At 42.1% G+C, this 14,601-nt stretch overlaps 1 protein-coding gene across 1 annotated transcript in view; it reads left to right on the top strand.

Annotated features, from left to right (window-relative positions):
• PRKAR1B (protein kinase cAMP-dependent type I regulatory subunit beta) overlaps positions 1–14,601 on the top strand; it is a 90,986-nt gene that overhangs the window by 36,845 nt on the left and 39,540 nt on the right. The window contains exons 4-5 of the mRNA XM_005420367.3: positions 13,647–13,708; positions 14,442–14,488. Of these exons, the coding sequence (XP_005420424.1) occupies positions 13,647–13,708; positions 14,442–14,488 (109 nt within the window). The remainder of the gene's footprint in view (positions 1–13,646; positions 13,709–14,441; positions 14,489–14,601) is intronic.

The following is a 14,601-nucleotide window of genomic DNA, read 5'->3' on the forward strand; positions in this document are numbered from 1 at the left end:
GGAATGTGAGAGCAAGTGGCTGTTTCCAGTGGGGAGGGATGAGCCCACAGCAGCCCTGTATATCTGTGTGGTTCATCACGTATTTACCCACTACCAGGGTCCAAGCAGTGCTTTGATTGCTGCTTCTTTTCTGGGAGATTTTCAAGACATTCTTTGCATGAGCAAATCTTTCTGAGATCAAGTGTTTGCTTTTCTGTATCTGTCACTGAGTTTAGGGTTAACAGGGACCTTTAGACCACCTAGTCTGACCTTTTTATCTCCTGCCATCTTTATCTCCTCCATTTAAGAAGCACTTTTTTGACTCCTTCCACCTCCCCTCTCTTCTGACCCTCGCTGAGTGAAATTTCTCTGCAGCGTCCTTATTAAATTTTTCCTTTTTAATTCCATTTGATTGGGTGTGATAACATCTCAGTCTAGATTCACACTGAATGTCCCAAGGGAGTGTTGCTCTCTGGATCTCTCTGGGCTGTGTCCCTCAGCACATGCAGGCATTGCCCTTTTTTTTCCTGCATATTTGGGCAGGAGGATTGCATATTAATGTTACCTTGAGCCATCCAGCTGTGGCTGTGGTCCCTCCTGATGATAAGAATGAGATTCAAAGTGGAGTCTAAATGCTTTTGACCTCTTCCCACCTCCTCTGGCCACAGGAACAGGTATAGAAGGCAATGATTTGGGCCATGAGTTGTGAAATCCTCTCTTTAAAATAAAGCAATCTGAAGGCTCCAGGGCAGTCACTTAATTCAGGCACCAAGCTCAAGATTTTCCTTGTTATTATTGTTACTGCACCACAAAGCACACATATAATTGTGGTTTGTGATCACAAACCACTTCACCAGCACAGATAAGAGAGATGTTCATCCCAGAACATTCTCACCCCCAATCCCTGATTCTGCCACCCCCTTTTCATTAAATTACTCCTTTTATTCCAGCTTAGAGTGCTGACTGTTCACATAGATAAAAGCTTGCAGGGTTAAACCTTTTGTGAACCTATAGAAAATGTTCTGTGCATGTGGAGAGGTTTTTATTATTAGTTATAAAGGTGCTGCTGCAGTAAATGGTTTAAAAACATTGTGCTATGGAGAATTCTGATCCCTGTCACATGAAACAGCATAAATGTCAGACCAAGGATTTATATGAATATTCCTTGAAGGGAAGCAAAGACAAGGAATTAGTTGTTCTCTTGTCCTATTTATTCCCTTTAATTGGATTTATTTTTAAGTGGGCTTTAGTATAGAAATTTCTGCTTCATTTCTTTATTGTATATTGGAATTTCATATCAACAGAGATAAAGCCTGCTTGCCCTACATTAAGAAAATCTATTTAAACCAGTGGAGGTGTGTTCCTTAAACAGCAAAATCTATTTATTTTTAAACTATTTTTTAAACCTAACCTAAATCAGTTCTCAGAGTATTTTAAGGTGCTGAGAACAGAGCAGCAAACAGAGCCAGGATTCAAGATTCTGAGCAATTAGAGCTGCTGATACATCAGGTCTTTGAGGGGGATGTGTGTGCAGGAGACCTGACAGAGCAAGTACAGCACTTGGCCGGTGTTTGGTGCATGCCTCCGAGTCAGACTGAGGAGCTGCTCACTGTTGTCAACCTTTGATTCATAGAGTTGTGTAAATGGGCAAAAAATTCCTTTCTGTCATGCCAGAGGCCAAATTAAACAGAAATCTGTAAACTGGGAGGGTTATTTAGTCGGGAGGAAGCAACATGAGTTCTGTGATAATGTACTCCTGCAGGTTTATTTTTTTGCAATTTGTTTCGAGGCTGGGTTTTGTTCTGGTTTATTTAATGCCATAAAATAGAATTCTTTCTGCTGAGAAATTGCTTCAAAACTATACCAGCATGTGTGCAAACATGGAATTAGCAGAGGTAAGCAAAGTTGTTGGATGGTTTGGACTAAGAGTGACCACAAAGGCCTGGGTTAATGCTGACCCACCAGCCTGCTCAGAGAATTCTTCATGTCCCCATTCAACCAGGCATTTAAAAAATGTCCTGCAGATATGCAGGAAGGCATATATTGCTTCTTCCCCTCTCCCATCCCAGCTATGCTAATGAAAGCCCAGCATAGCTGAGATTTCCAGATCTGCTATCACTGTGGAGAGATGGAAGCAGGCTTGTGCACGTTACTCTGCAGGATTGAGCACTGGGCACTCGTGATTTTTGTAATGGTCGTGGCAGAGTGCAGAACAAAGAGGTGAGTGCAGAGTCTGCTGGGCAGGTTTGAAAAACACCCTGAACTGCTGGGGAATGGGTGCTGGGAGGCTGGAAGGAGCAGGTGTTGCTGCCAGGGGTACTGCTGGGACGCTTCAAGATGTCTTTGATGTACATTGCAGTGGTTAGTGAAGACTTGGGAAGAAAATTACTGAGAAAGATGGAATGAAGCAATGTAAGGTCTGAATTTATTTCCATAGGTATGAGGAAAGTGTGCCCTTAGGTCTGTGTTTGTGCATCTACAGATTTAAGCTTTTCATGCTTAAAAATCTCCTTTTCCTTAGGAGCCCTGCAAACACAGACCACTTAAGAAAACATGCATGTTTTGTCTGATCTAATCAACCTCTGTTTTCTCCTTCTTTGAATTATAGTGGAGCTGTAAAAAATGGAACTGCTTAATTGCTATAGTTCACTAAGAACTCCTACAAAAGAAGCATTTGTTGTCTGGGGAAATTTTATCTCCAGTTCGTTTTATTGTAGAAGATTCTATCTCGGAAATGCTGTGAATCAGAGATGAAGGGGAGTAATGATGAACTTCAGGAAAACATAAGGAAAATGTGTGGGTGTATGAGTTTGCACATGTCTGTAAGCTATAATAGATATGCAAATAGAAAAGCAAGTGCTTGTGGACATGTGGTTTTGCGTTAAATGTGAATTTTATTCATCAGCTCTTTAACACTAGATTTACACACTTTTAAAAAACCATTCTGACTCATTCCAGAGAACCTTTATCAGCTATTTTATAATGATTTCATTTACCAATCCAATTATAAGCTAGATTGAACCCTATCTGCTAACACAGGTTAAAATGTTTTTATGCTAGGCAGCTGTTTGATATCTGCAGGTGTGGGAGCACACAACAGAGATGGAAATTAATTAAGCAAGATGTGGGAGATGGCTGCAGCCCAGTGCTTTGAGCTTGTCAGCCAGGGCAGACACGTGTCAAACACTCTGTGATTAGTTGCAGGACACGTTCCTGACTGGCAGCAGGCACCACTCAGGGACTCAGAGCTACAGCTCTGCAGAGCTTGGCTTTGCTCTCTCACTGCTCCCAAGCTGTTCCAGTGGCCCCATATATTGATATTATCAGAATTACCCAAGGAATTTCCTATTATTACTATATTATTATTATTATTATTATTACTATTACTATTATTATTATTAATTTTTTATTTTATTATTATTATATTCCCTGTATAATTCCTACTAAATTATTGTGCATGAACAAACCTGCTCTCACTGCACTTATATTGAACACCTTGTCCTTCTTTAGTGTTGTGTTATTCTTTAACATCTGTAGCATCTTTGCAGTATTCTGATTTTTGTGTTAATGACAAGGACCACCAGGCGTGGAAGCATAAAGATTTTAGCCTAATACTTGATAGTTCTTATCTATTTTTGTGCTGATACAGTTGCCAGGCAGAGGTGCTGTCTTGTGGCACTCAAGGCTCGCAAGCTATAGTCATAAAAATAGTGTGTAGGAGCAGTAAGTATATAATTTGAAGGAACAATTGTAATTATCAAATACAATTTAATTTTCCTGTATTTATAGAAAACTGTTAAAAGTGATTCCTTCCGAAAATGGGGGGAAAAAAGTAAGTAGATTGATATCATGTTCATGTCCAAGTTCCACAACCACACCAGTTACCACGTTCTGAATAGAAAAATTGGATGAATTATTAGAATAAAACTTTCTCTGGCAACAATTTTCTAATCATAGGGGTGCAAGAAAATGTAAATGTGTATGTATATATATATATACACACACACATATATATATAACTTCATTTTCATGGATGTCCTCAGTATTAAAGGCAAAACCAAAAAAGCTATTACTGTTGGGGGGAAGATGTTCCTCTTCTTTGCAAAATGTGAACTGTGAGGTAATGAAGGTAATGTGCATAGCATGGTTTTGTTCATATTTACTTATGTATGTATGAAATAGGATTTGTTATAATTTCTTATTGGAAATAATGTCCTATATCCCTACACAGGATATATGTTCCTTGTACCTGTGTTGAGGGACATCTCCACCATCATCTGCTCCAAGAGGTCGCATAATGGTGCATTTCCAATTGCAGCCCTCTGGCAGCCCTTGAAATCTCAGCATAATCTGTTATATTTTCAGGTCACTTCAGGTGTAGTAGCCGTGATTTGGGCCACAGGGATCACCTCTGTCAGTGCCACCTGCCCAGGGCTTCCTCAGCTGTGTCACCTGGTTCCTGGAGCCAGGGTGAGAGTGCACAGTGACTCTCCAGCTTCATTGGGATAGTCCAGAAGAGGGAGCTTGAAATTAAAGAGTGAAGGCATTTAAAAGCACCAGAAGGAAATAAATTGTTCAAATATGGGGGCTTTGTTGTGGTTGCCCTTTATCACTGGTGGAATTGGCTTCATAATAACAACAGAGCCTTGTTTTGGGGGTGGTGGTTGTTCTTGTGGTGGTGTGTTTCAGTCCAAACTGCAGCAATTTTCTTTCAGTTACTAAGTTAAGACACTTATTTGTTCAAGTATTAAGTAAAAATACTTATTTTTCCAGCATGGTATCATCCATTGCTTTTCCAGAATTTTGAGAAAATAATTCATTGTGGGGAAAATAAAAAAATCATAAACTTGTGTGAGACTTAAAGGCCCATTCTTATGTTTAGTCAGCTCGAATACTCCAATCTCATTTCAGTGACACCAGACCATGAATTTGTCCCAAATGGCCTGAAGTTCATGGTTTGTTGTGCTGAGCCTTTCCTTGGGTCACTTCTGTCATGCTCATGCATACAAATAACACCTTTGAATTTGTTACAGCATCCTTTTGTGCTTCAAATAATGATGCATTTGGGGACTTCTCAAGATAAAACTTTCAGCAGAGTGTGCTTGCAGCAGTGCTGTGTTTTTACAGTGTATAATCTCCATAAAGGTCTCTGTCTTTGCATTAGATCCAGTACCTGCAGGCTAAGGAAAGAGTTTCTTAGCACTGTACTGTACCTCCTAAACCAGAAAGAAGCCTGTGCAGTTTAGTATTTGTGTTTCTCTATACCTATATATATATATTTGTACATTTTATCAACTAGAAAGTGTATTTTATTGACCCAAGCTCCTCTAGACTTTTGTTTTTTTTCTTTTTTGTTTTCCTTTTGGCATTTAAACTCGTCACTCATCTTGAATCCTAGTTCCAAGATGTAAATCTTGAGAATGCTCACACGCAGAAGACAAGAGAACAAATGTGATTTTATTCAACTGAAATCAACAATGCCTTCTTTTGATTTTAGCTTTTCGCTAAGAAATGCTATTTTGAAGTAATTTCATTGTGAGAAGCAGATCCTCTGGACTTATCACAGTAGGACAATTAGTCAGTTTCAAAACTTTTGAAGCATTTTAAATGGGGAAATGACATCAGCCATTTTCGACAGGAATATTCAGTTTCACCAAACTGTTTTTTTTTTTCCTGAGAAAAATCTTGTTGCCCAATTCCTCCTGAAGGCCTCCTGGTATGCACAGGCTTTGTTGGTGAGCAGTGCTGTTAGTGATGGGAAGCTGGGACCCAGCCTCTCTGCAATTATTCACGCAGAAGGGCAGATATTCCTCCTCCGGTGCACAGAGAGCATATTTTCCGTGCATTATGCATGGGATTTGCTCCAGCTGGCCCCTGACTCACACTGCCCTGCCTCCCCCGTGTCTGCGGCCGGGCTGGGAGCTGGGACCACCTCATCCCTCCCTCTGGGAGCAGCTCCGTGCCAAGCCCGGCTCCCGGCAGGTGGACAGACAGAGAGACAGACAGACATCGCTGCTCCCAGCTCCTGCTCACAGCCAGCCTGCTCAGAGCTGGCTGCTCTCACCCAGAGCCTTGCCCAGCTTGGAAACAATCCCCTTCCCTGGGCCCCTCTTCAGGCTCTGACCACCCTCATCGGGAGGTTTTTTCTCCCTCTCTTGATCAGGTGGTAATTTCCTCCGTTCCCATTTGTGCCTGTTGTCTTAAGAGCAGTGAGATCTCCCTGATCCTGTTGTCAGAAGAGGCCAAACACAGTTCTCCCCCTTCTCTTCCTCTGCTCTCTGCTCCTTGCCCTGGACCATTTTGATGGCCTCTGTGGACTTGCTCCAGTTTGTCAGTGTCTTTCTGGTGAGGGGGAGCCCAAAACTGGTACCCAAAATGGTGCTCCAGGCTGTCTGAGAGGGAGAAAATCAATTCCTTCATCTGCTGGCTACAGTTCTGGAGGTACAGCCCAGCCTGCAGTTGCTTTTGAACTGCAGATTATTGAAACCTATGGCTCTGGTCTACAGTGAAGGACTCTGAGGAGCTGGGGCTGCCCAAAGGGCTGTCCTGTGCCTGAGCCTGGCTTTGGGCACAGTGGGATGGGGCTGAGCATCCACACTGGGCAAGGTTCCTCCTCTGCCCCCAGTGCCTGCTCTGCCATGGGGCTCCTTGGGCAGGTGGGGATGGGCCTGGGGATGCTGAGGGAGCCCTGGGTCTTTGGGAAAGCTTAGGGGGAGCTGATGGCAAGAAGGGGACCTGAGTTATATTCCCACCAAGCCCTGCCTCTGGGACAAGTGTGGTACAAGCAAGGCCTGGCAGTGGGACTTCAATGAGCTGATGATTCTAGGGATGGGTGAGAGAAAAAGAGGCCAAAGCAGGGCCTGTCCTTGAGCCACATTGTTTGTCCCCCTTTTTACCTCTTATTGCAGTAGTCCATGGCAGAGAGCTTTCCAGATGAAGATCCCTGCAGAGGCTCTCTCTGGAAGCTGCTGCTAACATGTGGAGGATGATGTGACCCATTGGCACGTAGATGTGCAGGGCCTGTAAAATGAATTGATGCTCTGCCCATAAAGCTGTACTCTGTTCATTGGGTGTCGTAATTAATGAACCTATAAAGGGACTTCATAAAACAGTAAAAATGGAAATACTTCACAGAAATAGAAGATGATAAATTTTTATTTCTTTCTGTTTCATGTGTCTGTTAGTTATGTGGACCTGTGACTCAATACATGCTATGGAATTAGACATGGACTTTAGTGTTAACCTGCCATTCACAATATCCTCTCATGTCCAATTTTTATGATCATTATGGTAAAATCAATGCATGTCTTAATTGTAATATTAACTAATCATCAGCCATTATAATGAAGTAATTAAATACTCTAAATTGTTAATAACTTTGGATGCTGCTATAATTAATTTGTTGCTGCCGTAGCAGGAAAATAAATTAACAGAAGCAGATGGGTAATGTTTTTGTTAAGACTTCAGCACTGACTCTTTCTTAGGTACATGCCTGCCACACCACATATTTGATTATAGCAATTGTAACCTCGGGGCTGTTAATTTTAAATACCTCTAAAAAGGAATTCTTTTCTTTTACCTGGTTGCAATGCTTTTATTCTCAGTAATCAGTAAATCATAGTAATGACTCCTGGTGGTTCCAGTATTGTACATTAGCAAGGACTTGCAGCATTCCTAGGAAGAGGGAGTATGGATTGGAGCCTTGTACTTACACATAGCAGAGACCCTTGCAATTAGTTCAGTGGTAAAGTACTGTGTTTATTCCCTCATTGTACAGATGTTTATTGAAGCCAGTCTGGTTTAAATTTTGTGCTCTTCATCCTTACAGAGTAGGAGGAGCTGTTGTTAGAACAATTGCTAGAAAGATGTTGTCTTTTCAGGAAATGAATCCTAAGAAAATCTCAGAAGTACATAAGAAGACCCCACACAGCCCCACCTCCTATCCTCCCCCCCAGTTCAGAAATCTTAAAATAGTACCCAAAGCTACAGCTAAAGGGAGGTGGAGTTACTATCAACTCTGTTTACTAAACTTTAAAGGTATGTAAGTAGGAAAGGTTTAAAATACTTGAATCTTGCTTCTAGGGCAGCCTCATTCCGAGAAAATGTTGCATGTCTTTTGTTGAATTATGCCAGAACAGCTCCATATCTTTTAAAGCTGTCCTCAACAACACAGGGCTGGCTTTGTTTTGTTAAAGACATAGCAAAAGAAGCAAAAACTGCATAGCACAAACATTGAAGGCTTTCTGAGGCTGCCTGCACAATGAAATTGTTCTGATTGAACTCTTGACAAATTATAACCTGCAGGTACAGCGAGGATTTTCCATTTTTGCCTAACACGTATACATTTTGTCTCTTCCATTTTTCCTTCCCTGCAATGCATTCAGCACAGCAAGGGCTGGAAAGAAATCTGATTGTGAAACTGATAAATTGTCTTACATAGTTTCCCTATTTTGGCCATTGCCATGGTCTGGTTCTGAAAGTGCTTGGAATTCTCTTTCTCTCGTTTTGTTTTAACAAGCTTCTTCTCAGTTGCCTATTGCCAGTGCTATATTACCCACAGTGCTCATCATTTTTTTTTCTATCTCCTATTCTACATCAACTCCAAGAGGCCTCGGTGTAAAAGCAGATGAGATGATTTATTTTTATCACTCACTTTTTCTCGTGAGAAAGAGAACCCCTTGGCCCTGCCTTCTCCACTGGCTTCCTCTTAGCACAGGCATTTGCTTCTTGGCAAATGGGGTCCATAAAATGCTACTGAATTAAACCAGCAAAGTGTTTCATTATATTTACTCTGCAATCACTGTGATAGATCCTTTTCTGGTCTAAATAGGTGCAGTCTCAGTGGTTTGAGGGCAGTTTGCCTTCTTGGCATCAGAAGGGAATTGGCTCAACCTGGCCAGGTGGCCAGGAGTCCTCAGAGATGCCAGAGAGCAGAGGATCAGCCCCTGTGATTCCAGATCTGATTGCAGTTGTTTGCAATTCCATGTACACTCATGGAAGACACTTCATGTGTTAAAACTTGCTGCAAGCCTTTGATATCTTTGACCTTTTGAAAAAAAGTCTTCTAAATTTTGATATTCCCTAAGCAGACAGCTGGTATTTTTTGATTGAATAGATAGAGATTTCATGTCTAAACGCATTTCTTGGTTTCACTTTGCTGGATTAGCTCACTGCTCCCTGTATGTTCTCTGCTGCTCACAATCTTTTCTTGTGATTTGTTTTCGAGTGATACTATCAAAAAGGTTGCAAAGAATTAAAGGGGCAGAAATGTCCCTGGAAAACCTTAGTGGTGTCCTGCTAGTGTCTCCCTTTGGATCTAAACATGGATATTTGGGTGCATACAGTCCCACCTGCAGCTACACAAAAAATTGCCCCGATCCCTTCTGATTGGAAAAAATGCTTGGCTCCCAAGAGCCACGAGCAACCAGATAGAGATCCTCTGGGAGGAGGTGGGGAAGGCTTAAAAAACTGCAAAGCCTGTCAAAAACTTTGGCTGTGGAGAGGGTGAAGAGGGCCCTCCAAGTGCTGATGCTGAGCCCAGGACATGCTGGGTGCAGCACAGCTCTCTTGGTTGCAGCCTCACGAAACAACAGCTCAAATACCAGAACTGGCGCCCTATTTTCTTCATCTGCCACCTGAACAAGTCATCTGGAAAGAGGGCAAATGATACGTGGTCAACAAAATAAAGAAATCCCTCTGAGCAGTTCTCATTTACAGCGCAATCATAAAAATCCTGGCAGAAAATCAAACCATTTCCATATCAGTTGAGCACACAGCATTGCCAGCACGGTCGGTGTCAACAGTGCAGGGGCAGGAGACAGAGGCTGCTGTGTTCTTGGTGCTGCAGCTCAGACAGAAGATGAAATCATGGTAGTTCAACGTTTGGAGACTTAACTACTGATTTTCTGGCTTTCTGTTTCTGCTGGAATAAAACCTGCTTGTGCTTGAAAAAAAAAATTGGTTGTTAGGAATGTGTTTGCATGTGTTTGGCCATAATTATTTAAAAAAACCTTCAAACACTAGAAATACACCTACTTTTGCAGAGCTGTAGACACAGTATCTGCTTGGTGGTGGGATGGTTGCAGCACTGTGTTTGTAAGGGCTGTTTTTTGCTGTAATGGCCAGAAAATGATTTTGGATGTCTTATAAACAAGTGCATGGTACAGGGAAAAACAACAGACCATATTTTTGGCCTTGGCTGTATTGTTTATGCCTTTAGCAAGCACCACTTACTCAACTTATTCAGTATTTAAAGCTTGTTTTCTCTACATAGTACAGGCCCAGGAACACATGGCTTGAACTAAATATGCCAGCATCAGACCTTTATTGGGGGGGATGGAAAATAGGTCTGTTTTTTTTCAGTTTCAGATTTTGCCTTGGTTCAGGAACAAATACTTCAAATTTTTGAAGTATTTTGGTATATTGATGCTTGGGACATTTTTGTGTTTATTTCAGACATGGAAGATAGAGGGGATAAAAATTTCTAAACCCATTCTACACTTAGTCTGAACTGATTCAAAAGCCAGATTTCCTACAGGGATCTTAAGCATTTGGTACTTTGGGAGGTGATAATTTCCAGAAGGGTGGTTTTCTTTGGTGCCATTCTGAAAGACCCAGTTCTTGGCTGAGAAACTTTGGGGCTGCCTGCTGATCCATATCATTGGAGATCTGAGGGCGTTTAATGAATCTCAAATTGAGCATCCAAAAGCAGAAACACTTCAACTCATTAATCTCTGCGAGAGATCTTGGCCAAACCATATCAATTAAGAGCAGTAATTCTCCAGCAGAAAAGGAACGTGGTGGTGTGTTTGCAGTGACAGTTGTGATATTGCTGATTGCTTACATTTATATCAAAGACATGCCCTGGATTCACTTTGGAGTTTTAAATCAACATTACCATAACTTTGGGTGCCTTGCATGTCTCTGTGTTCATTGTACTTCAGAATAGTTTTTGATGACCTGTCCTTCAAAGGTCTCTTCAAAAATCCAAGTCTTGGTTGAATAAGATTAAGACTTCACTGGATTAAGATTAAGATTTCACCCCATCATATTTTTGGGAGTAAAGAATATTGGGGTAAATCTGCTGTTGCTGCTAATAGATGTTGGGTGCATTACCCTGTCAGATGAAACTTTTAGTCTGTGAGTTTCAAAGAAGTTTTTTTTCCTGATAAAATTAAAAGGTGATGTAGAAATAAAATGTGGAACATTTTGGAGAAGGGTGCAGTGCTATACATAATTTATTGGGCACTGTTTGTACAGTCAATTGTTGAGTTATAAATAAAATAGAGGATTAGCACAAGGATGAAAGGGTGAAACTGCGGGTAGTTATTTCCTCTGTATTTCTATTTAAAAAAAAAAGGAAAAGTTTCCAAGTTTGCTCAAACAGCACATTTTGGTTTGGTTATTGATATTCACCGTGTTGTACCTATTTTTGGCTGTATCACATTGGAGACTTTCTGTCTCACAGAGTGCCTTTTCCTCAGTAAATGTTCTGCAGGCTGCAGAGCCTTTCTCAGAGCTCAGTGAGGAGCCCCAGCACAGCCAAGGTGAAACCAGAGGCAGGCAAACGAGCCTCTGCCACGCTGAATTCCCAGTCCCAGAGCTGCTGAAGAACAACTGGACTTCCCTCATGGACACAAAGTCCCTTGAGGCTGTTCCAGTTTGGCACCCACCTGTGTGGCTGTCTCTCCATTCCAATGGAACCTCAGCTCCCAATTCCAGCTGGAGCATTGGCACAGGGACCAGTTCCAGGGATCTGTCTGTACCAGGCAGATGGTTCCTGCCAGCAGAGAAATCCCTTGTGGAGAAATGCTGAACCTAAGCAAGATCACAAAAATGAGCTTAGTGGATTTAAGATCCATAGACTTTTCAAAATAATTTGTTGTAAGTCTTTGCAGTGGTGCTCAGAATGAGGTGAGGAAGAAGTTTCTCCTGGATGCCTCAGAGCAGGCTTTGTATCCATGGTGGGGGTGTTTCCTGAGTGTGAGTAGGAATAGCACAGAGATTGGAATCCATGGGCTCTGGATGATTGTGAGCAGCAGAGAACATGGCCTCCTGTGTGTTTGCTAGAGTCCTTAAATTCACATCTCTCCATTTGAGATTTCACCCTCTTTGCTTAATGGGAAGATTAACCATATTCCGAAGGCCTCCAAGTGTGCAGCTATATGATAACTTCATGGATTCAAGTCTCTTGTGCTTGGACTTGATGAAAACAACAGGAGTAAAATATATAATTTTATTGTATGTAGGCCATGGGCTGAGCATCCCTTGCAGGTGCTGCAGGATGTGCCTGGTTTGAAATCTCCCAGTTCTGCTGCTGGGAGTGGTGCTGACGCAGAGCTGTGATCCTGAGCAAAAACACTCAGGCTGATGAAGAGGAAAGACATGAGCAATTTGAACTTAGGAGTGAAACATTTCCTAGAACTGAGCCTGAATAAAGTCTGGAACAGCTGAACAGGAAATAAGCTAATAATGGGATTTTACAATATGCATTTCCCATATAAGGCATTGAAATGTAGCATAGGTTTATGGATTTGGTGGCTGATCTTCTGCCTGTTTTGGTGAAGATCTTAGGTTTCTTCCCTGTTTGTGTAGCTGTGTGTGTGAGGTCCTTTCTCCACTCCACACTGAAGTGTTTCGTCTCTCCACTGTCGTCAGTGGTCCCTGGATGGGCCATTCTAGGCCAGACCAGGGAAGAGAGCAGTTAACAATCCCCTCTTGCTGCCTTTTGTTTTTGTTGGGGAGCTATTTCCTTTAGCCCTTGAGGCTGATGCATAGGAAGGGGAAGAGAGGTGGGGAGCGCCCGTCTCAGTGTGGTTCATGCTTCTGAAAATAAGTTCCCCAAAATCTGATGTGGGGAAAGGAAGCCCTGGCTCCACAGAGCCTGCTGTCTCCCTCAATAAACAAAGGACTGGCTTTGGGCACGTTGCCCATAGTGTTGGTGCAGGGTGTGTTCCCATCCCCACTGCTCTGCCTGGCCTTTTAAGGCGATGTGACAGCGAGCTGGAGACGTGGAAAGGTGTGTAATTGTGTGTAATTCAGCTGTGATTAATGAGCACGAGGCTCTTCTGCAGCTTCCCTCTTTCTGCAGCATCGCTTGGATTCCTTCTCACCAGTAACTCGCTGAGATTTTCAGAGTTTGGCCCCTTCTGCACTGTGAGTGCAATCTCCTGCCAGCTCTTATGCTGCATTAATTTAGAGCCAACTACCTTTCCAAATGTGCTCTGCGCTGTGGAACAGGTTTTGCTTGTAAATGCAAGGCCAGATGTTCAGAAGAGGAGAGCTCCTGTTTGGGCATCTGGCAGTCACTGCTGGGCCACAAACCCATCACAGCTGAAAATCTGAAATCTCTCTGCTTAGATAACACAGTGCTCAGGCTGGCCAGTTTGTGCACTGCTCTAAGAGGTGCCTTTCTCCATTTAATTCAGGAGTTCCTTCAAAACAGCTCGCACCAAGTCACAGTCTCAGTTTTAAACCACAGCTCGTGCCTAACAAGTTATTTTGATTTCTTGCCGAGCAGGGGTTCACTTTCCAGTTATAGCTAATGTTTTCCTTTCCTTTTTCTGCAAAATCTGTTAACAAAGGCTAAATAAACAATGAAGGTAGGTCTACTGGCAAGATAAGAAATCGGTCTGATTTATTAATAAGTGTTTCTTTTCTTTTTCCAGTGACATATTCGATGCCATGTTCCCTGTCACACACATCGCTGGAGAAACAGTCATACAACAGGGTAATTCTTCCTGCCATTTGTTTGCTAGAGTCCTTTAATTCACATCTCTCCTTTTGAGATTTCACCCTCTTTGCTTAATGGGAAGATTAACCATATTCCAAAGGCCCCCAGATGTGCAGCTATATGATAACTTCATGGATGCAAGTCTCTTGCTATGCATGCAGAGAACCCCACTCTGGTGGATCTCCAGGGTTTCCAGGTGCTACAGTTAAATGTAGATAAACAGCACTTCAAATTAAAATGTTCATTCCTTAACTGAAGATAGTCAGGAAGTAAACCCCAGCTCAGGATGCATAAGGGTGGCACAGGCAAGCTGAGAGTAATTAGAGATGGAAAATATTTTTATGGTTGTTGGGAATATTCAACACCTCATTGTGCTGTATCAGAGCTATCACACTTGGCAACTTACCTGCATGCCTGCAGCACGTCAGGGAGGACTTCATTACCCTCAGGCTATATTAAAACCTCTTGAGTGTTTACCCTGAATGAAGTATTGAATCAATCAAAAGAGATAAATTAATGCAATTGAAATGTATTAATAGGAAGAAATCGTAGCGATACGTTGATTTATGAAGGCAAATAAGCGAAGATGTTTCAGAAAATTAATCTCTCTCGAAGTAATCTGGTGTACAAACCTGTGCAAATATGTACAGGATTAAATACAGGGACAGGAAGTTATTGAGTAGCTTGGCAGTCCTTCAGGAAACAATCACCTTTTGTATTTTGCTTCCAGGTGATGAGGGAGACAACTTCTATGTGATTGACCAAGGCGAGGTGGATGTAAGTATGCTCTTGCAGTATAATATTTATTTTGAAGCTGCAGAATAAAATTGTGTGCTTTGGCAGAGAGCTTGAGCCAGCCACGTGCTGTGGGTCTGTCTCCTTTCTTCTTG

Source organism: Geospiza fortis, unplaced genomic scaffold (genome assembly GCF_000277835.1).
Source record: "Geospiza fortis unplaced genomic scaffold, GeoFor_1.0 scaffold237, whole genome shotgun sequence".
Taxonomy (NCBI): Eukaryota; Metazoa; Chordata; class Aves; order Passeriformes; family Thraupidae; genus Geospiza; species Geospiza fortis.